We start from the raw sequence: 21,899 nt of genomic DNA on the forward strand, positions 1-21,899 counted from the left end.
CAGCAAGAACCAGTGTCCTGTATCTGTTCCTGGTCCCAGTGGACTTCTGTTTTTTGTCCGCTGTCCATGAGCCTGTGTCTTTGTCCCCCACGCCCCCACCCCCAACCCTTGTCCCTTCAATAAACCCTGGTCGAAGCTGCATTTGGTCACCCTAATCCACTCACTCCTGACATTTCCATGTTTATGGATTTCCTCCGGTTTCCTCCCAAATTCCGAAAACATGCATTGAGCACTGCAAAATTGCTCGTAGGTGTGAGCGTGAGTGCGGATGGTTGTTTGTCTCTGTGTGTCCTGTGTTATGCTGGCAACGGGTTCAGAGTGCCCCCCGCCTACAGCCCAAAGTCAGCTGGGATAGGCTCCAGCGCGCCTGCGACCCTTGTGAGGATAAGCGGTTCAGATGGGTCATGCCACTGCATCGGAAAAAAATAATTGTTCGGTTCAGATGGGTCATGCCACTGCATCGAAAAAAAATAATTGTTCAGACAGCAAACCGTCCAGTCCTAAACCAACTTTTGTTTTGTGTGAAGCAGGCTGTTTTTGCCTATTGTTGTGACTTAGTAAGATCACATTTTATATAGAAACATATTTTTTCTTGACATCAAATATAGTGTGTGTGTATTTGCCCTTTTTTTTCAATTGTTGGTATAGATCTGCTCGGGATAAAGTGCAATCAACATTGTTTTTGTTGACATTTCTCTCCTTTACTTTAATCTACATAGCACATCAAGCATTAAACTAATGAGTATAATGTGTGCGTTAGATGAGCTCAGAGGAAATCACCCATTCTGTGTCTATCCCCCCACGGGAGACCAGCAGGCAGTGACCCACTTCTTTTGTGTGATCTTCATCAGCTCAAAAGGCTTTGTTTGTAATCATTCAACAGTGCTCACCCACCACATTCTGACCTCATCCCTACCCCTTCATCCACACACCCACACACACTGCAATTGGTGCTTTTATCACTTTTCTGTCAATAAATTTAGCAACCATTATGTTGACTTGTATATTTTTAAGGACCTGTCACAATAGCATATTCTTCATCTAATCACAACCGAAACTTCCTTCCAAAAGTATTGGAAGAGTGAGGCCAATATTTCCTATTTTTGCAGAAGCCTAAAAAAAAGTATGTTTCACGACAAAGTTTCAAAATGACCTGATATGCAAAGCCGGGGTCGTCTGAAAAGTAACGGCACTGTGTGTGCTGTATGAGCTATGGGATTAGCAAATTGTGTTATCATGTAATGTGAAATCTTTCGAGTCTGTAACTTTAAACTCATAGTATTTGTACACACTTTAAATTTTTTAAAAGCTTTTGTATACAACTCATTGCTTATGTTTCGTTTTTAAAGATGAGCACTGAGAAACAGACGATGAACACCGAGCAACGGACAAACCTGACATTTTTAGTCTGCTTGGAGAAAAGTGTCAAAAGCACTTGAAATGTATGAAGATAACCCATCATGCGAGCAGGTGGAAGATGACTCCTGGAATGGGAGACCCTCAACGAACAGGACTAAAATGAATGTCGAGCGGGTAAAGCAGATTGTGCGTGAGTATCGTCAGTTGACTGTTCGAATGACTGCAAGTCAGCTGGACATAAGAAAGGATAGTGTTTGGAAGATTATCACAAAAGGTTAGAAAGTCTGTGCAAAAATGGTGCCAAGGCTCCTGAATGATGATTAGAACATGGCCGAATAACATCCCTACTCAGCTGACCTTGCTCCATGTGACTTGTTTTCTTTTTCCCAAGCTTAATGGGGTCATCAAGAAGAGGATCGGTTTTGAAAACATGGAGGCCATCAAGAAGGCAGTCACGACGGAGATGAAGAGCATTCCAGAAGATTCCTTTCAGCAGTGCATTGAAGCGTGTCAGAGAAGGATGGGGAAGTGCATTATACTTGAGGGGGGTTAAAACCATGTCAACTGTTATTTGGACTTGAAATAAATTGTTTATGAGTCCCGTTACTTTTCAGACGCATGTATCCCATGCTGTTATGGCGGACAGCGGTCCGCGTCATTTGTTCCTCGTGCTCATTAATGGAGGAAATCATATACAAATGTGTGAGAAGAGGCACCAAAATATGGCGCTATCAGTGTCAGCCAATGAGATACTCGCTTGTAACAGGTTGCATCTGACGTCACTGGCGCGGCGGGAGCGCGCATTTAAGAAGGGCAGGAGACGCGACTGAGCAGGCGCTCAGATCTTCTTATCGCCAGACTAATGTCTCCTGAGTAACCGAGCGTCAGTAAAATGGAGGACCCAAAGCCCTGCAACGGGGTGGCGCTCACCGACAGACCGCAGTGGAGAACTCATTGATGTGGATTATACCATGATTAAACATTGATTGTTTCTCACGTTTAGCAACCACGTCCGTGTTAACAACAGCCGGTGAGTGAGCCGCAGAGGAGGGAGGCGTTGTTCGCTGTGATTCAGTCCGAAGCAGAGCTGGCTGGAAGTTAACGACGAGTAAGGAGAATCGTTGAAGGATGGATGAATTTTCCATGACAGGCCGGTGCGGTCAGCCCAACCCGGTCCGAGCGGGGTGGCTTCATTCGGTGTGAAAAAAGAAAAAAAAAGAAAAGCCGTTTGCTTCTATCTGGCTACTCGTCCTTGAGTTGAACCATGTCTGCGTTTTGCCTCGACCTGAGCACGTCTGGCGTGGCTTCAGCACCACTGGAGTTGGACAGCGACTCCATGGACCCGTGCTATAAACCCGCAGCTCACGAACACGGAGGCGGCCCGGCTCACCCGCTGCACCATGCCGGCTCCGGAGGCCTTGGCGTGGCGTTGGAGGAGGAACTGGCCATGCTCAGCGATGAGCAGGATATAGCGGGAGAGCTCTCGTTGGACCATAACGCCGACTTGCTGTCTCTCTTCCGCCAGAAGGAAAAGGATTTGGTGTTAGCTGCCAAACTGGGCAAAGCTTTACTAGAAAGAAACCAAGATTTGACGAAGCAATATGAAAAAATGCACAAAGACCTCAACAACAAATTAGAGGTAAGAAGCTATCAATCAAGAAATAATGTTCTTAGATTTATGTACTTATAGTGGCAAAGATTTGTTGTAACGTAAAACAATTGGGTAGTATCATTCAGGCCTCATGGAATTATTGTCCTCTAAGTGGTACTGTACTTTTTCAGGACAGTTAAACTATCTCAAAGGCCAATGGGATTATTTCTTTTCAAGTTTCTCCTAATTCGAGTCATTCAATTTCATCCAGTGCACAACAAAAGTTATCTCAAGGTACTTTTTCATGGTGTGCTTTGCTGTTTTAATTTACTAGTAGGCCTAACTTGCAGGAAATAAATCATAATAACTTTGGTCAAACTTCTGGTCAATCTTGTACTGAATTGTATTGCCCAACTCTAGACGACTGTAGACAATAAACACCATGTTGCTTTTTTTTTAGGAAGTCCTTTACACTACCCAACATGTGGCCTGAGAAAAAACACGAGACTAATCTCCTCACCGTATAAAGCTGCCTGAATCTACTGTACATCTGTTCAGGCCTTTGATCCATATTCATCCTCATGATGCAGCTCAGAATTAAGCTGCTTCCCAATATCAGACCCATTGATGTTGTTTCTGGTGTTAACTTGTGTTGGTGTGCCTGTTCTTTTAAAATACTTTGTTTACCATCCACTCAATTTTATCCAAGAAGCAACTTGATGGAATTAAAGTGTGATTATAGCCATTGTTAGTTGCAAATTAACCTACTGGTCACAGCTATTAGGAGACAAGCATGAAATTTGCTTTTGATTATCTTTATCTCAATCAAAGATTAATTAAGAATAAATTAAACAAAGAGACGCAATACAAAGGCTTGAGAAATGGCTAAAGGAAGAAAAACCTTCACTTTTCTCCTTACAAGCCAAGTCATATAACATTAATTGTGTATGAAATGAGTGTTTAGCATTTGTTTTGAAAGTAAACTTCTGTTTGTAAAAAAAAAAAAAAAAAGGTCAAACTGAATAACACTGTACTTCTAGTGCAGTTATTAGGTATATTCCAGTGGTGATGTACCTCTCTTTCCTGTGATATCCCATCTTTAATTCTTTAATGCAGTGTTTCGATGAATGTTGGCAGTACTGATAGAATATCTAATCTTGTACCACTTGTCTTCCGGCAGCACTTGGAGCAGGAGAAGCATGAGTTGCGTTGGCGTCTGGAAAATCGAGAGGGGGAGTGGGAGTGCCGCGTAGCCGAGCTGGAGTCCGACGTCCAGCAGCTGCAGGGAGAACTGGAGCAACATCAGGTCCAGCTGAGGGAGGCGGACAAGGACAAAACTAAGGCCATTAGTGAGCTATCTGAACAAAACCACAGATTGCTGGAACAACTTAGAAGGGTGAGAAACAGTGCATGCGTGTGAGTGTGTTTCAGTGTGTTTAAAGCTTCAGGCAGCATAGAAAGAGGATTTAATTAGTGTGGGCTTTGTGTCACGTGGCCTTAAGTGTTCTTCCACGCTACAGAAAAGCGCATGCAAACAAAATACACGTGTTCATTTCTTCCTTGGTTTGTAACTTGTCTAGGTCTCTCGGTTGAATTCAAGTCTGCCTGCATAATACGATGTTCAGCCAGTTGCACTGGGTGATAATTTGCCTTCAGCCTCTGGGTCATACGTCACTCAGTCACCAATGTGAAAGGTGTGCTTTTGAAGCTTCTCATGCTGAATAATTTCGAGCGAATACCCTGCAATACCACTCTGCATAATTGACAGGTATTTCAAGGCAGTCATTATCAATTGCATTAGTGGGAAATGGTCCCTACCCGGACACTGACAGTAATTGGTGTTATTTAATGACCGGCTCGAGATAACATATACTAGAGTGAAGCGTATACCAGGCCAAAAAGAGAAACATATATTCAGGGTCAAGCTGTGGCCATCATAAAATCTTTATCAACAATGACTGTAATGACATGCTAGGAGAAGTACTAAAATTTGCATCTCACCTAAACAGTCGATTTTCCATCATATGTGTCCTTTAAACTAGGTTTAGTCAGTAACCCCTCATGCAGTAATGCCGAATGTTATAGCCGCAATAGTTCGAGGAAACCCACACAAGCACAAAGATAAAATTAAAACTCCAAATGGGAAGGCCGAAGCCGAGACGTAAATGCTGAACCTCAACTGTCTGTGAGCCACATGTATTAACCACCATGCTGCAAAATATTGGTGGAATTCTCAGCTGTCACATTTTAGGGGCATTTCACTATACTTGTAATCCTACGCTGTCTAATCTACACCAGGCTGCTGTCTAGTCAGTGGTCATGTGTTTTTATGTGTCGAAATACTCTGCAAAGAGATCTATCACAGAGCAAAGGAGTGATGTCATAGTTTAACGTAATAGTTTAGCAGGGCAGTGAGGCCAGTAAAGGGTACAAATGCCACATGGCCCGATGCCTCAGACTAGCTTTACACCTAAAAGCTGACATGCACGTCTTAATCTCCCTTTGCAATGGTGTACATTGATCCTTTTCCCTCCTGCTGCTTCGCACATGCTGATAAGAGATGACCGATATTTTGCGTCTTGCTCCTGGGTTTCCTCTCATCTTGATCAGATTATTATTATAATAATCAGCACCTGCCCCAATGGCATCATCATATTTTAATTAGAAGAAGAGTGCAAGAACAATCTGTTGTGAAGCTCTCAAGCAATGCACTCAACGCCTTTTTCTGATGATGTGGGGGAAACATATTGTATGTTATTGTTGTGGCATTCCTAAGAGTTGGTTACTCCATCGACTCAGATCTCACGATCCATTTCATTTTGCGCAAGAAGATGACTATCTCGCTTACTAGAACAAATGAGGTCAATCACAGTGCTTACTCGCTTGTTCCACCTCCTTTCTACTTTTCTAATTAGCTTGCTACACCGCACCCCTGCCTCCCTCCTGTCCTTCATTACTAAGCAATGGGCTGTCAGTAAGTGATGTCAACTGTTTACAAGTCTGATTGGATGGCGCGACATAAACTCCCCCTGGGGAACTGCTTGATGGAAACATGCTATTTTCTTTTGTCCCAACAATCTAAAAACATCTGCTGATCAGGATCCAATTAAGTTCCATCTCTGAAACAATAGGCTAAAGCATCATTTTTTTTCATTGGCGATCAAATGACTAGAACCTCCTTTTGGTAAATATTTGGCAATAATTAAAGGGAGACCCCTAGAATAATGGTGGCTCCAAATGGATGGTCTTGGAAGCAGAGCACTCAAAAGGAAATGAAAATGCAACACAGAAGGAGATTAGGCTATAATCTGTGGTAATAGCCTTGCCATATGCATTGAGTTGGGAAGCAAAACAACTTAGCCCCTCACTCATGTTACTATCAACAGGTATAGATTGAGGGGGAAACATCTAAATAGTCACTTTTCTGCCTTTATTTCTGGCCTGATTTGGTCGGCCTAAATCCCACTCCGGTCTTTCCTTGCTGAACGCGTTCATACTCAGTCTTGGTAAATCGTGTGCTGCATTTATGCAGTTCACAATACATTCTGCAAACCACTTGTCCTTTAATTCATAATAGCTGCAGAGAAATAATGAATAGCCTTTTCATCCAAATAAGTGTGTGTTTGTGTGTAGACCACATGAATTGCTAAACAGGAACTGGCAGAATGAATAGCTTCATCAAAGACCTCAGCACATGTGCTTGAACAGCAATCCGCAACCTTTTTAGAACTAAGGATTATTGACAGAATATTTTCAAGGGCCGTCTTTTATAGTGTGGTGGATAAATGCAACAAAATAAAATGATACGACAGGCATAAAAAAATAGTATTGTGGTGCCGAAGGAAAGTAGACGCAGGTGGTGTGTCGCAAAAGACTTTAATGGACATATTCGTAGAACGAGGAATAGGAAGAATAACAACGGAAGTGCGTTACCACGTAAATGCCACGGTCCCAATGGGGGATATGCACGTGACGTCACAGACCGGCCGACGATTTGTTTGGGTGGCAAAAAGCGGCGGACGCTAATAGGGCCAAGGCTGGTACTGGAGCATTATTTAGCATTTTATCGGTGGCAGATCGTGGCAGAGTTGTTTCGTAGGCAACTTAAACAATGGTGAAGAGCTGTTGTGCCATAGGGTGCGCCTATCGCTTCCAAAAAAGCGATACCAAGAAGTTATATCAGTTCCCTGGGTACCAGACCAGAAAGGATAGCTGGGTGGCGGCGCTTCGTAGGGCGGAACATGGCCACAACAGATCCAACCTTTGGAAGCCAACTATTATTCTTACATCTGCTCAGATCACTTTGTGGGAGGTACGTAATTTTGTTTTATTGACGTCAACATTCATCTGTGGGGTATTGCTCGGATATTCCCTTTTTCTTGCTGCTACTCGGCCATGACCTAAGGAATGCATAATTACACAGCTTCACTACAGTATGTTTGTCCAATTGCTAGTTTCTAATAATTAAATTGTTCACATATCTACAATTATAATATATTATTATTATATTATGTACTGCCATGGCTGGCGTCTCCGTTTCGCTCCACTGGCTGTGATTCAACCGAATGGACATAACCAGCAGTCAGGTAGCGATATCGTTGCAAACTCTTGTAGGCTCTGAGGTCTTCCTTGGTATATGGACTTGAACAATCTATCAAATAGTTGTAAATGTCTGGATATGTTACTGGCGGAAAAGTCGCCTTATCAGAGGACCAAACGCTTGCTGTCCCAGCTCCTGCTACGCTTGAGCTAGTGGCGTTCTTGCTTGGTTTACACAGCGGATCAACACGAATGTTATATTTATTCAACGTTTCGATGTATTTATTGCGGCTTTCTTGGTCCAACTGGACGAAATATACACTCACAACACCCACCCAGGCCGCCATCCTCACGAGTCAAGTGGCAGCGGACGAGGCTTTTGCCACCCAAACAATAATGGCTGCCCCGATCTGTGACGTCAGTGCATATCGTCTATACATCCTTCAACCCTTAATTCCATGGGGAATTCTGTTTGCGAAAACCACAATATAATATAATAATAAACGTAAATCCACTATTGTACTCCAATGCAACTTTACTGAGCAGCGTCCTCTTAACATCGCACCAACAACATAACTTTAGTAATGTTATGTTCATGTCACCGAGGTGTAGGAGAGAATCCAGTCCTTTTTTCATAATAAAAGATCGGTCAGACTCAGATAAATAAAACAGAAGTAATGCAAGTTATATATTCTTTCTTTTGCTACCCAATGCCAAATGATCCACGGACCGGTACCAGAACAGTACATCTTTATTCATATAACGCTTTCACAACAGCTGTCACCCTGACACTGTCTATGTCTGCAGGCAAACGTCAGAGATTTCGGTGAAGAAGAAAATTGTTTGAGTCAAAAGTATTGTATCTGTTTTTACTTTTATTGGTTTTGAACCCGTTTTTAATGGGGAAGTCAACCCCAAAATGTTCTTTGTAATAATATGTTCTGTGTAACCCAGCAAGTAAGAAATACCGTGTTGTGTTTGATGTTTCGTTTGAGGAATATGAATTAAATTAAACAGGCAAAGTCTACCTGTTTTTATCTATCTCAGGGGGCGGCCATTTTCCCACTTGCCATCGGCTGAAAATGACATCATACTTGCTAGGTATCAGCTTCAGAAAACAAAAGCCGTGATTGGTTGTGACCTGTGACCTGGCAACTGTGATGTCACTTTCAGTCGAGTGGTAAAATGGCCGGCCCCAGAAATGGATAAAAACGGGTCAATTTTGCTGCATAACTCTTATCCCACAAACGCAATATTAATCCAAGTGCCGTGTTTTAGGCTAATAGGGGCACATACCACATATTATTGTTAAGACATTTTTGGGCTTGACTTCTCCTTTAAGTTCCCAAATAATACAGGACAGATACATAACTTTACGCTTTTAATGCCTGTGTCTCCATTGGTAGTGTACTGTACTTACATGGTGATAATGCACTGCACTCTAAATGACTTTGCCCTCATTTTTCTGCCTTAGCTGAGCACTTTCAGTGAATCAGTCAGCCCCCACTTATGAAAATAAGGTCCATTTTCCCATCCAGAAAAGTCCAAAAGAGCTGAGGTCACTACTCATTGATCAGTCCTAATTCTCTCTGGTTGCTATAACAACTGCAGAACCGTGCAAACTGAAAACTGATGGGAAATTTATTCTATCGAGTTTCCCTGTTCTCAGACATTCCAGAGTGAATTGTGTTTCTCGTTGTGAGTAACATACATTTTGTCCATGCCTGTTTGAATTATGAAATAATTTTCTTGATTGACAAAAATCCATTGCAGTCTTTTTTTACTATTACTTCTGTCAGTTCCAACTTATTTCCATTGCTGATTTTCTTTCTTCAAAGGAATGTTACCAAAAAATAAAGTGTGAATTTTTGAAGCATTATGTTTGTAAGTGATCCGCATTTAATGCAAGTTTGAGTACAGTCCAAAACTGGAAAATGAACCCATCCAACTTTTTTTTCTTTATCCTGCCTACCACCTCACTACCACTTTTTTTTTCACCATGTTTTCCGCATCATGATGAAAACGAGCAATGTGAGGAATTGGCAGATTAAGTGAGTAGACAATGTGTCAGTCAGCCATGATCTCCGTCTGTCACCATGTCATTAAAGTTTATTCCCGTGATCTGACCCTGAAGTGGCCATGACAGATTGCACATCTGGTTGCTCCATAAAGCAGAGAGCGTCATGCAGCTGTCAGCCTGTCACAGATGCCGTCGCCGCAGCAGCCTATGTCCCAGTTCTGTAGCTGACTGAACACAACTGTTCAGTAGCTGGCTCTTATGACTGAAGTAGAATGCTGTAAAAATGATTGGAAATCATGAATCAAACTTATACATTGTGACACTTGCTACACACATATTAATGCTAATCGCCGTGAAACCAGTGTTTGCCAGTGCAAAGCAGTTGACTATGCATTATTTCATACCTTGGCTCCTCCCACAATGAAATTTTTACGGAGGTGAGCGAGAGCTTTATGGCAAAGCCTGGCTGCTTGATTATGAAAAAAATATTCATCGTGATTATTTTGGTAATGATTCCAACGATCATTTAATTTTTGCGTGGTATACAAAACAAGAAAATGTTATAACTAAAATATTATAACACATTTCATTGAATGGCTATAATCATGTAAGTTTCTTTAGCTAAAAAAAACAATCTACAAAATACAAAATTCAAGTATAGTTTCCTTGTATGAACAAAAATAGTGAATTGGATTAATAATATTATTCGTTTTTTGTAATTAATAATTCATTTTCATAACTATGCCATATTGTAAATGTGCAGTGTAATATTCATAATTGTAATTGAATTTTAATTAATTGCATTGCCCTAGTGAAGCCTGCAGTCTCGACAAAGAGGGTTCAACATTTCCAGCTCTAGAATTTGAACAAGAAAATGCACAAAAATTCCTTGGCATTGTTACCAAATCCAAAGTGGAAGCTTAACTGGCAACACTGATAAAGCCTCTAGCTACGCCCAACTTGGTCACAGTGAGGAAAGATTCACTCTACAGTTTGACATTTTGGGAAACTGTTTTCATAGGAATAGTTATAACATTTACAGGAACAGACTTAGGTGGGAGGATTGACACATAGTGTAAACAACCCAGCGAGTTTCCCGTCAGGGGGAAGAACTCAAGTTGTTGTTGATTGCGTGCAATGTGCGCGCGCGTGCGTGCGTACGTGTGTGTGTGTGTGCGTGTGTGTGTGTATTTGTTTGAATTATTGTTAGTTTTTCTCTCACTTTAATAATCTCTGTCTGATCAGGCTGCAGACGTGGAGAGGCAGCTATCCACTCAGGTGCATTCCTTACGGGACGACTTCAGGGAGAAGAGTACGTCTACAAGCCAGCACATGACACGACTAGAAACGCTCCAAGCTGAAGTAAGCCATTATCAGCGCGGGCGACGTACCTCAATGAAAATTACACTTGGCATGTATTGTTCCACTCGCCCAAGCTATACAATACTGTCAAAAATCATTTTATTTATCTTAGTCATTTCTACTTTTTCTATTTAGGATGTGAACCTCATTTATTCCACCCACACCCATAAAACTGTCTGTAATACTAACTCACTTGAAGCTCTGGCCAGCTACTGTGAGCCAGTTTTAAAAACATAAGATTGGATTGGTGTTTTTTATAAACCATCTATGCGTTTAACTCACTGTAGGAGTCATTTGACACACCATATATGAAGCTCATGATTTGGCACAATTTGTTTCTGGTGATTTTAATGAAGAAAATGCCACCAAAGCGAAACTAATTTTCTCTGTGTCAGAGATTGGCTGTCACTTATGTCAGGGATTCCCAATCAGGACAGGGGTGACCAAACATTTTCTTTCAAAGGCCACACAAATTGAAGGATTCAAGGGCCACATATTGTCCGACATTATTTTTCAAGCTAAGAGTAATCTATCGTATTTTTTTATTTATAGCACTTATTTTATTTATTTGTGTTTAATTGAGTTAAAAAGAAGACAATGCCGAAGAATTAAATGTTCAAAATGAGGAAACACAAATAAAATAAAATGAATAAATAATTAAAATCAGTTCAGTTGTTACACTCTACACGGAGAATCATCAACACGTATGAGTGAGCGGTTGCTGATGGTATGACAAAAAAGGTTTAGGGGTACAAAAGTCCAAAAAGGTTTGTAACCACTGACTGCAGTAATGCAATTAAAAAAAAAACTCATGCTAGGTAATTCTCATTATTTCCTCTTTCTCTTTGTATCTTGCTCACTTATTCTTCCCTCCTTCCTGATTGGAGCAGCAAGGACTCGAAGTGAGTGGTTAGCAAGTGTTGTTTGGCCTTACTGCATGCTGCATGAATCTTCCTTAAAAGTATACAAACAAGGTTTGAATGATGGCTTGAATTTGAGTTGAATTTGAGGGGGGAAGGAGCCAAGGATGAATTTCTGCACTACTTGCATGAAATTTCAGTTTGTCTTGAGGATTGTCAATCCCTAAGTGACAGCAGGGAAAACACCCTGACTGCAAAGCCTGTACAGTAATTGGGAGAAAGAGTGTGTTCTATTTTTTACCTGAGGCGCTGCAATGCCTGGTTGCTTCCACTTTTCCACCGCTTCGATTTTACATGAGGACAACTGCTGGAATTCGATCTCTGTGACTAAAAGACTATTGTGGCTCTAAATGTTTAGAACATCGCAAGTAGCAAAAGCAAGTGTTGCCGCAGTGTAAAGTAGGTTATCAGATGTAGGTCAAATCCAGAAGGCATCAAATGATCCCATACTGTTGTTCATTTAAGGTTTTATATCTGCTCAGGCAAAAACAATCCAAATCCCACTGTGAAGAATATGTTGAAGGTCGTTACTTGCTGAGTAAGCTGATCTCAAGCTTTGTGTAGGCGCTACCCTATCAGGAAGACATTCCTAAGACGAGGGTGGCTGCTACCGCCTACGCCTGTGCTAGGCAACAGGCGTTCTTAAGACCGGTGGGAGTACTTTTTAATCTCGTGTAAGATCCCGCTTTGCCCGCAGACGGGACAGCACAATATTTAGCCTTTAATCAAGTCTGCTGACGACGCTTTTCGCTGCTTTCACCCTGAAAATCAAGGCAATCCTTGGCTTGTTGTACCCATAGACCTTTTAAATGGGGCGTCATTTCTAATCACTGATGCCGAACGCGTTAGATTACGATGCTGTCGGAGAGGAAGATGGAGCTGGAGCGGCGGGTGCATGCCATGCTGGAGGAGAACGAAGTGCTCAAGAATACTGTGGAAGACCTCAGAGATAGGACGCTAGTGCTGGAGAAGCAGTGTCACGAAAAGGACCTACAGGTACAAAGCTCGACAACACCCGAGTCGCGTTGCACTGACTTTCTGTGTTTGTACATTGGACTTTCCAAAGAGTTGTCAAATTTGGAATTTAACCAGTATTTGGTGGATTATATACTCCTCAAATCATCGATCAAGCATGCTTTCACTTGAGACAACAAAACATTGCAACATGCAATGGTTTGACTTTGGAGGATTCGCTGTACTTGCTATAAGATACGTATCCTTTTTTTCTATTTTAAGCCTAGTTGTTGTTATGTATGTTCAGTTGCGGCAGAGTCAAGTGGAGCTTCAGGAAGTTCAGTTGTCGCACAGGCAGCTAACGGCTCGGCTAGAGGAGCTAACGGAGGAGACCAGCCTGCATAGCCTCACCCCCCACCAGTCCAGCCTGATGTGCGAGATAGAGCAAAGCATGGAGCAAGAGGAGCAGGAGCAGGAGCGGGAGCAGGTAAAGCAAACTCCAATATCAGATGCCGAGAACAATTGAGATTCTTACTTTGTCTCTTTGTCTCTCCATCCAAAGCTGCGTGTTCAGTTGTGGGAAGCTTATTGTGAGGTGCGCTCGCTGTGCTCCCATCTTCGAGGGAATGATGTCACAGACTCGGCGCTATCCACAGATTCTTCCATGGACGAATCCTCGGAGACGTCCTCTGCCAAGGATGTGCCAACTGGGAGTCTTCATGCCAGCTTGCTAGAACTACGCAGACTAACACAGAACTTGCTAGATGGCAACGAGTCAACGGTACCTATGGAGAGTTTACCAATGGTTTACCAGCTTTTATTTATGGGTAGTATATTTTGCCCTGTAATTGATTGCTGAGAGAGTCTCCAGTTTATCCTCAACCTTAATGAGTATAAGAACGATATATGGGTGGTTAGATGGATTCGATCCTTCGTACTATTTTGTAGTGATGGGTAACTAAAGCTTCAAATTTGCTTCACGAACCAGTCGATGTGCTTTTTGACTCCTTTCGATGGCAATGTGGTGTGTAGAACAGAGAGTGCCATCTACAGGATTCGAAATTGATTCATGAAGCAAATTTGAAGCTTAATTTCCCAGACCCTACCGTCTACATTTTGGATATTTATTGCTATATACTATAAATTATTCATGTGGTGCCTTGGGAGATTTAATTTACAACAACAAAACCTTATGCCAAGAAAATGTCTTCCTGGTTGACAATGTTTAAAATGGATTGTAGCATTATGTACTGTCAGTTAGCGGTCCAATAGAAACTGAGAAAGGATCTAATTTGGACACTAAAGTTGATTTTTAGAAAAGGCAATGTTAAAGTCCAGTAATTAACCTTGTGGGTCACATCATTGCTATATATTACAACAGAGTCCCATATTTTTGCGTTTACTTTTGAAAGGGTTCTCGGCGCAGTGACGAGGAAGCTCTGGAGGAACAAGTAAAGAAGATGGGAGAAGAGCTGAGAGAAGTTCGAGAGCTGTATGAAGCTGAGCAGGACAAGACGCACAATAGTAAAGAAGAGTTGCTACAGCTGCACAATCAGGTATTTGTGAAAAGTCAGGCCCATTACTTGTTCACACTAGTGTTGATTAATTACACGATTATGTACTTAAAAACAAACAAACATAATGATTACAAATTTCCAATAATCATTTTCATTTTGGTGAGGATTGGTGCCCTTGAGGACCGGAGTTGGTGACCCCTGTACTAGACAAACCTGATAAACATATCTCAACCCTTCATTTTTTTAAATAATAGACATTCTGAGCACCCTGTATTCATGCCTAATCATGTACAGCACATATGCAAGTATCTATTAAAAAACAAAGCAGAATCCCACTGATGTCCATGTCATTTCCCCATCAAACCTACAGATGGCGCTGCTTTCAGTAGAAATATGTTCCCTCCAAGAGGAATCGGAGCGGATGAGGACCATGGCGGAGGTCCGAGAACCCAGCGAGCAGCTTCAGAGTGCCATTAAAGACAGAGATGATGCCATAGCCAAGTAGGCTTACCCAGATCAAAACAATTACAACAAAACAATTTTACTTGAAAATATTATTTTCAGTATTTTGGTCTGTCACCATCACCATATTGTCACTATGTGTGTCTTCCAGGAAGAAGGCAGTGGAGATGGAGCTGGCCAAGTGTAAAATAGACATCATGTCTCTGAATAGTCAGCTTCTGGATGCCATCCAGCAGAAACTCAATCTGTCACAGCAGCTGGAGGCCTGGCAGGTGAGTTGTCATAATAGAGATGTTTCAATTAAAAACCTTGCGTTCCATCACCTCCGCAATTAAGACGTCTCTTCCTGCTCTGTGGTAAAAATGTGGTAAGAATCATACAGGAACTCACTCAAGTTGGGTACACATGCAATGATTTTTGTGAACGAACACTCGCCTCACAACAACAAAACTATTCAGTATAAAGACTGTTAGAGTTGTCAAAAACAAGAAGAAGAAAGATTATAAAAGTAGTAGCAGAAGATGAGATTAAAAAAAGACTGATTATTAATATGTGTACCCTGCTTAAGAAGCACTTTCCCCTCCCTTATTTTTTTTTTTTTATTTTTTTTTTTAATCATTTAAACCCTGCCTTGTGGTCACACTGGTTCTGTCCCTGGCCACTCCTTCCTCTTCTGTAACTACTGGCTCTTTCCTCTTCTCACCCTCCTGCCCACAGTTTGCATCCTCAGGGCTCTTTACAGTATGGCTCTTGTGGTTTCTGATCTAGTGGCCTTTCTCAGACTCCGTACCACCCTCCTCTCCCCTGTGGTACACACCCTCTCCTGCCTTAGAGGTGAGCCCACCTGCACCATCCCATCATTCCAACCTGCACTAACGCCACCCAGCTGAAACTATGTAACCCATCGTTTTGTCTTCACCTGTCACCACTTTAAGTGAACCTGCACCCTTGACCTCAAACATCATCAAGATTGTCTTAAACAAAGGCAAATCTTCACAAAAAAAGGTTGAATAATCAGTCTGACTGTTTAGTTTTCACTTCCAGCGATGACACGTTATTGTGTAAAGAGCCTCCTAGTGGCCAGATCCTGGGGTTGCACCAATAGTTTATCAGGAATTGAGCACTAAATATTTGCAGGGTATAAACAACCCGACAGCTGAGATAGGCTCCAGCACGCCTGCAACCCTAGTTTAGATTAATTAATTTAATTAGATTAATTTCAACAATAGTTCCATGTCATTCTAGAAGAAAACTGCCGCTCAAAGCTCCATGAAGGTCTTGCGCAGTGGTTCTTGTCACAGAAATAATTATAATAATTAGGGGTAGGAATCGAAAAAGTAATTCTCAATTTGGCATTCAAAGTTTTAGAGAAGGTCACCTCAAGCTCACCTGGAAAGGTCACTATTTGTGAGTAGTTTATACAATTTAAATGATGAGTGCTTTCTGTTGCTCACTGCCCATCCTGTTTGTTCTTGCAGGACGACATGCACAGAGTGATTGACCAGCAATTAATGGACAAGCACCAGGATGAGTGGCGCACCACCCCATCCTCCGCATCCAGGTCGTCCAGAGCTCCCGGAGCTCAGTCCTCCAGACGAGCTCTCCGCCTCTCCGACCGGGACCGAAGACTTTTCTCTTTTTTCAAAAAGAACTGAGCACAGGAAACAGAAGCAACAACAGATTGCGTGAAGAAGAAAGGGCGACACAACAACATACGACACAGCCAAAGACAGGCAGTGGGACACACACACACGCGCGCACACACACACACACACACACGCACACACACACGCACACACACACACACACACACACACACACACACACACACACACACACACACACACACACACACATGCAGCGGTTTGGAGAGCTTGGTTTGTACTTTGCACTTTATCTTTCCCAATGCTCCTTGTCTAATTCTGATGATTGGCTCCCAATGCCACATACAGCAGATCTTCTAAAAGGCCACTTGCAGGACATGATCAGGGTCCAAACGTTTACTTCTACTGAGGAAGGTTTCCTTGTAGTGCCTCTGACCCATCGCTTCTTCCCACTGCCGAGCCTGTTAGGAACTTAAATGCTGCAGCAATGGTCACTGTTTGCACCCATTGTGTCCAGCTAATGACACGTATGTTCGCCATAGCGGAGCAGCTGGATCATGGTGATGCTTCCGTGACAGCACCCAAATTGTTACTTGATTGCTTTAGGAGTTCATTCAGAAATGTTAGAATAAAAAGCCACTCCAATTTCTGTTTTACATTGGAAAAATATGAAGGCAAGCCACCAAACAAAACTATTCCAAAACATGTATACATACAGTGATCCCCAACCTGGCATATTTGTGGTTGGGCATTCATTCACCTATTTGTGGATTTTTGGGGTTGAAACATGGTATTTCCGAGAAACCTCAAGCCAAAGCTCTTGTGTAAATAAAAAACATAAATAAACTGCTTTGGTACCATCCTATGGCATTTTGGAGCCAAGGAATTATGTTGAAGTGAGGAGAGGAGCTTCATTTTCAGACCACTGCCTTTTCTAATCAGAATAATTTGCCATCATCTTGAGGCATCTAAAGGCAATGGGTGGACATTGAATAGTGATTTGCTGTGAAAGTGGGGGTTCCCCATATACTCTAATAATGATGATCCCCTCTCAGTTTACTTGCTCAGCATGAAATCTGGTAATCAAAACAAATCCCATCCTTATACTGTATGAATAGCAACAGGGATGGGCAACCTAAATGTTGCAGGGGCCACAATTTCTCATTAGTGCTAATGTATAGGGCCACGCGCTTCCTGACCAGTATAAATGACAAAAATGCCATTTTAAACAAGGAGAACGTATGAACGTGTGTGTTTTTCCCCCCACTCAAGCACAGAAACATACCTTACAATATTTTCATACTCAAATGCATCCACACATCAACTACAAAGGCTTTGAAACAAACCAAGAATAACCACATACTGTTTTTTTATTCTCCCCCAAGCATCAAAAATTCCCATTCAAACATGGCACAAAAGCTGCGTCGTGATGGCAAAACAAAGCTTTAACTTTGCTTCATAAACCTGTTGATGTACTTTTTGAATCCTCTGGGTGAAAGAAATGACAAATCAGTGTGCTTTTCAGGCCAATGTAAAACAGAGTGCCATCTAGAGGCGTCAAAAAATACAACTGGTTCATGAAGCAAACTTGAATTCATCGCTACTTCAACCGATACTAATGGCCAAATATCCCTTTGTGCATGTTTTGGAAAATAAATGAACTTACATATGGTGTATCTCTCTCTCTATATCAAGATAGAGAGAAAGAAAGGTTTTCTGGACCTAATTTGGCACATTTGGGGGGTGCGGCTATCTTATTACAATTTGAAACGATTCACCTCCATTTTTGTTTTCAAATATTGATCAAGGACCACTCTGAGTGTAGACGGGGCACCAGTTGACCATCCCTGATTTAAATGTATTATCGGTCATCTAGTGGAAGATAATTGAATTTTCTGCCTGTCATTGTACACCACTGGTATGGATGAAAAAAAGAAAAAATAGTTTTCGTAAATGATCATTTTTGTGAAAACAAATCAAATTGGGTTTTTTCCCCGTGGCACACCTGATGATCTCTCTCAACGTACTGGTTGGAAAGCTCCACAAATGATTTTCTCATTAGCACTAGTGCACTTTGTCATTTTCTGTCTTTTGATTGACCTACATTTACGATGACAATACTTCCAACCAAGCTTTGTGTTAACCTGCCACAAGACAAACTGCTTTCCTTGGTGGAGCTAATCCAAACAGGTTCTTCTTCAGCACTTAAGCTTGGCTACTTTCCATTGTCAGTACTCAAAGGGAGGCTTTGATGTCGGTCTGTATGAACCTGCGAGTTTCATATCCCCAATCATGTATTTATTGATGAGAAGACACTCTTCTCGAATTATTTGACACATTTTCCTAGGTAACCAAATTCTTCCAATGTTTACATGAGTGTGAGAAGGAGGACAACAAAATGTTACATTTCATATCATGGAAAGACCCTACATAGACTACTATTTTTTTTAGGGAGGGGAGGGGCAGGGCATGGGAGTCTACCTCCATTCTCACTGCTTCAATACTTTATGAGCACTTTGAGTTCTTACTAAGCTGTTGGGCTTCCGTTGAGGTGATGTGTGGTGATGTGAATGTCTATGCGCTACCGTGTTCCTCTTTGTCCATGTGTGTGTAAGAGTGAGTTTGAGCCGCGAGCTCAAACAGCTGTGCAAAACCTATGCAGACGTCATGTCATCTCAGGCGGTTGTTTGAGGGAGAAACCCAAAGAAGGATTTCTTTATTTTTAAGTATATATAGTATACTTAATTATATTTAAAAACAAAAAGGTCTCGTTAGGTCTGGATGAAGTGAATATTTCTAAAGAGAAACTCTATATTGTTTCAACAACAAAACATTTTACGTAAAACTTTTTTTTCTAATGTTTTGTGTTTCCTTGAGGGACTGATGATTTGCAGAAAGAGGAACTATAGTCACAATCATGGCCTCATAAAAATTTGATATTTCAATACCAATCCGAATGATCTCAATCATTTTAGCCACTGGGCGCCAGTCAATGTTTATTCGAAAGAAAACATTGACATTAAAAGTGTCATGTCAACAACTCAAGTCATTATTATTCTGTATTTGGATGCTGATTTAATCGAGTCTATTTTTCTATCGCATCGGGTTGTTTGAGGTATTCTCATGTTTGTGTGTTGAAGTTTGACCTATAAAATCTTGTAGAATACGGTGTTTATCATGCATTGTAATTTACAGCTATGACATTTTAGAAAAGCAAATCCACCTGTTTCTGAACCAAACCCTTAATTCGTAACTATTACTAAATACACTACTGCTAGTATATCATAATGTTATGATTATTATTAAAGCTTGATGTGCGATCGAAAAAAATGAGGGCAGATTTGGAAGGAGCATCCCCCCCAAAAAATTCTCTCAATAACTTAACTTGCATCTCTGATTGAATAATTAAAAAAAAAAATGTTGGCCAATGTTTTTTTTTTGTTGAACACAAGTTGTTTTTTTCTAAAAGTTTTTTTCTAAGGCCCTGACTTCTTCCTCTGTCAACAAAAGCTGCTTGTTGACTTCCTTGAGTCAGCATGTGCATTGAGGTCAAGGTGCTCTGAGAACATGTGTGTGTGCTGGGGAATAAGATTAGCAGTGTGGAAGTGAATGACAAAATAGCGAAGCACACTGGAATAAAAGAAAAAAATAGCTCAAAGTTGAATGTAATTTGCGCTACAATCATCCTGCATTGTTTGTTTTTTCATTAGTTTTTTTGTCCTTTTTTTTATAAGTTGGAGTTTTAGTGTGCTATGCTAATGGTGTGATATAATGTTAGTGGTTCAGAATGACAATGGTAGCATCATCCTTATGGAATACTGGTTTCTGTCTGCTCTGTTTATGTTGATAAAGCCATTCATAATAACTCTATATGAAGAGTGCCTTATAAAAAAAAGAAAAAAAGTGCACTGTTGTTGATAGTCATGTATGTTACAATACATTGAACATTTGACATCGGGTGGAACATTCAAAGAATAAATGCCAGTCACTCTTGTCATGTTTCTTTTGTGAATTGATTTGGTAGCGTTGTTATTAATTATAACATTGGTGAGTTTCTGAGTCATTTCCTTATTGAATTTTTATCCCTTTCAAAAGCTGTTTACGAAGTATTTTGCGTGATGTGTAACCAATCGGGTAATTGTGTGTGTGACACAGGCGCACCATTGAGATTTTGCTGGGTCTATTGTGCTCTATGAGACTTTCCATTCACTACCCACGAACAGCATCGCTTTCACTTGGAGAACACTTCCAACTATTCCAAATATTTCTCATGAAATTTTCAGAGAATTTTCTTCCTCTAATCAACACAAAATAGTCTGCCTATAATAAAAAAACACAGTGTTCCATTGGAATTTTTTTTTTTTTTTTGCCGGTCTACATGAAGCCATTAAAGGATAACAAATTGACAAAAAACAGAATCCACTATGAAGTCATCTAGCAATCCATTTTCTATATCGTTTCAATTTGTCGTCAGCCAATCAGAGCCCATGACATCCATGTCTGTGCATATTTACTAGCAATGGTACCATTTTAGGCATTAGTATGATGAAGCTGGCACTGTGTTCAGACAAATAGGCTACATTTGAAAACTAGAATTAAAATAGTGGGGAGTGTATTTTAGTAATGAACCAAAACTTTCCATTTAAAATGAGTTGTTTGGAGAACTAATGTATATGTAATAAATGTTGCTCACTGTCATAATTTCTAGCCCATAGAGGTTATCTTGCGTGAAACCCCAAAAAAGCCTTTACATCAGGGGTGTCCAACTCCAGTCCTCGAGGCCGCATTCCAACATGTTTTCCAAGATTCCCTCGTTAAGTGCACCTGTGTCAAAAGTTTGGCTCCTGCAAAACGTGAAAATGAACTGATCTTTTCACTCAGGTGTGTATAACGAGCATAACTTGGAAAACATATTGGAACGCGGCCCCCCGAGGACTGGAGTTCGACAACCCTGGTTTAACTGAAAGTGCAAAGTGCCACACCCGCCCTCACCCCCACTTTCTGATCGGCTGGTTGATCTGTGACATCTCTCGGACACTCCATTAGGAACACCGCCATTTTCAGGTGTACCTAATAACAGGCCACTTTATTAGGGAAATATCATGGTCAAAGGTCACAGGTGTCAAACTCCAGTCCGCGGGGCCGCATTCCAACATGTTTTCCAAGATTCCCTCATTAAGTGCACCTGTGTCAAAAGTTAAGCTCCTGCAGACCGTGAAAATGAATTCATCTTTTCACGCAGGTGTGTATAACGAGGGTAACTTGGAAAACATATTGGAACGCGGCCCCTGAGGACTGGAGTTGGACAACCCCTACGTTACATGTTTGTCATTGATCAAATATTTATTTTCCGCCATAGTTTACAAAATAATTCTCTAAAAATCCTAAAATGTGATTTTCCGAAACTCTTTTAACACATCCCGTCTCTTACAGTTGGAGTGTATCTATGAGCCCTATCACAAGTTTAAGTAGGAGAAATAGCACAATCAATGGCTGACTGAATACTTTTTTGCCCCACTGTAAAACTACATGACAAGAAACTACAAATGATCCTCCCATAAGAGACCAGAG

At 41.2% G+C, this 21,899-nt stretch overlaps 2 protein-coding genes across 3 annotated transcripts in view; one reads left to right on the top strand and one right to left on the bottom strand.

The window, feature by feature from the left end:
- The window catches only part of citb (citron rho-interacting serine/threonine kinase b), a 37,631-nt gene extending 35,158 nt beyond the window's left edge, over nt 1-2,473 (bottom strand). The window contains exon 1 of the mRNA XM_088377168.1: nt 1,717-2,473. The gene's annotated coding sequence lies outside the window, so the exon portion shown is untranslated. The remainder of the gene's footprint in view (nt 1-1,716) is intronic.
- On the top strand, nt 2,177-20,322 carry bicdl1 (BICD family like cargo adaptor 1). Of its 2 annotated transcripts, XR_015858772.1 has the most exons (11): nt 2,177-2,998; nt 4,131-4,346; nt 10,755-10,871; nt 12,641-12,787; nt 13,053-13,232; nt 13,308-13,526; nt 14,158-14,301; nt 14,633-14,763; nt 14,876-14,996; nt 15,442-15,558; nt 16,203-16,351. XR_015858772.1 is itself a non-coding variant. In XM_088377219.1 (10 exons), exons 1-10 carry the CDS (start codon nt 2,624-2,626, stop codon nt 16,377-16,379), a joined length of 1,827 nt encoding a protein of 608 aa, XP_088233345.1. In that variant the 5' UTR covers nt 2,180-2,623; the 3' UTR covers nt 16,380-20,322. The 2 variants fall into 2 exon arrangements, 1 of the variants encoding a protein (XP_088233345.1); XM_088377219.1 differs by lacking the exon at nt 15,442-15,558 and having other exon boundaries at nt 2,180-2,998; nt 16,203-20,322.
- Nucleotides 20,323-21,899: the final 1,577 nt, after the last annotated feature.

The sequence above is a fragment of the Syngnathus floridae genome, chromosome 5 (assembly GCF_059516105.1).
Source record: "Syngnathus floridae isolate MCC-2025c chromosome 5, RoL_Sflo_1.0, whole genome shotgun sequence".
Lineage (NCBI taxonomy): Eukaryota > Metazoa > Chordata > Actinopteri > Syngnathiformes > Syngnathidae > Syngnathus > Syngnathus floridae.

What these genes read in the sequence shown, in the direction of transcription:
- bicdl1 (XM_088377219.1), top strand. Translation starts at nt 2,624, where the DNA reads ATGTCTGCGTTTTGCCTCGACCTGAGCACGTCTGGCGTGGCTTCAGCA. An exon ending in TGCTGGAACAACTTAGAAGG is followed by an intron (nt 4,347 to 10,754) that starts GTGAGAAACAGT and finishes CTGTCTGATCAG; the next exon opens with GCTGCAGACGTGGAGAGGCA. An exon ending in GTCACGAAAAGGACCTACAG is followed by an intron (nt 12,788 to 13,052) that starts GTACAAAGCTCG and finishes ATGTATGTTCAG; the next exon opens with TTGCGGCAGAGTCAAGTGGA.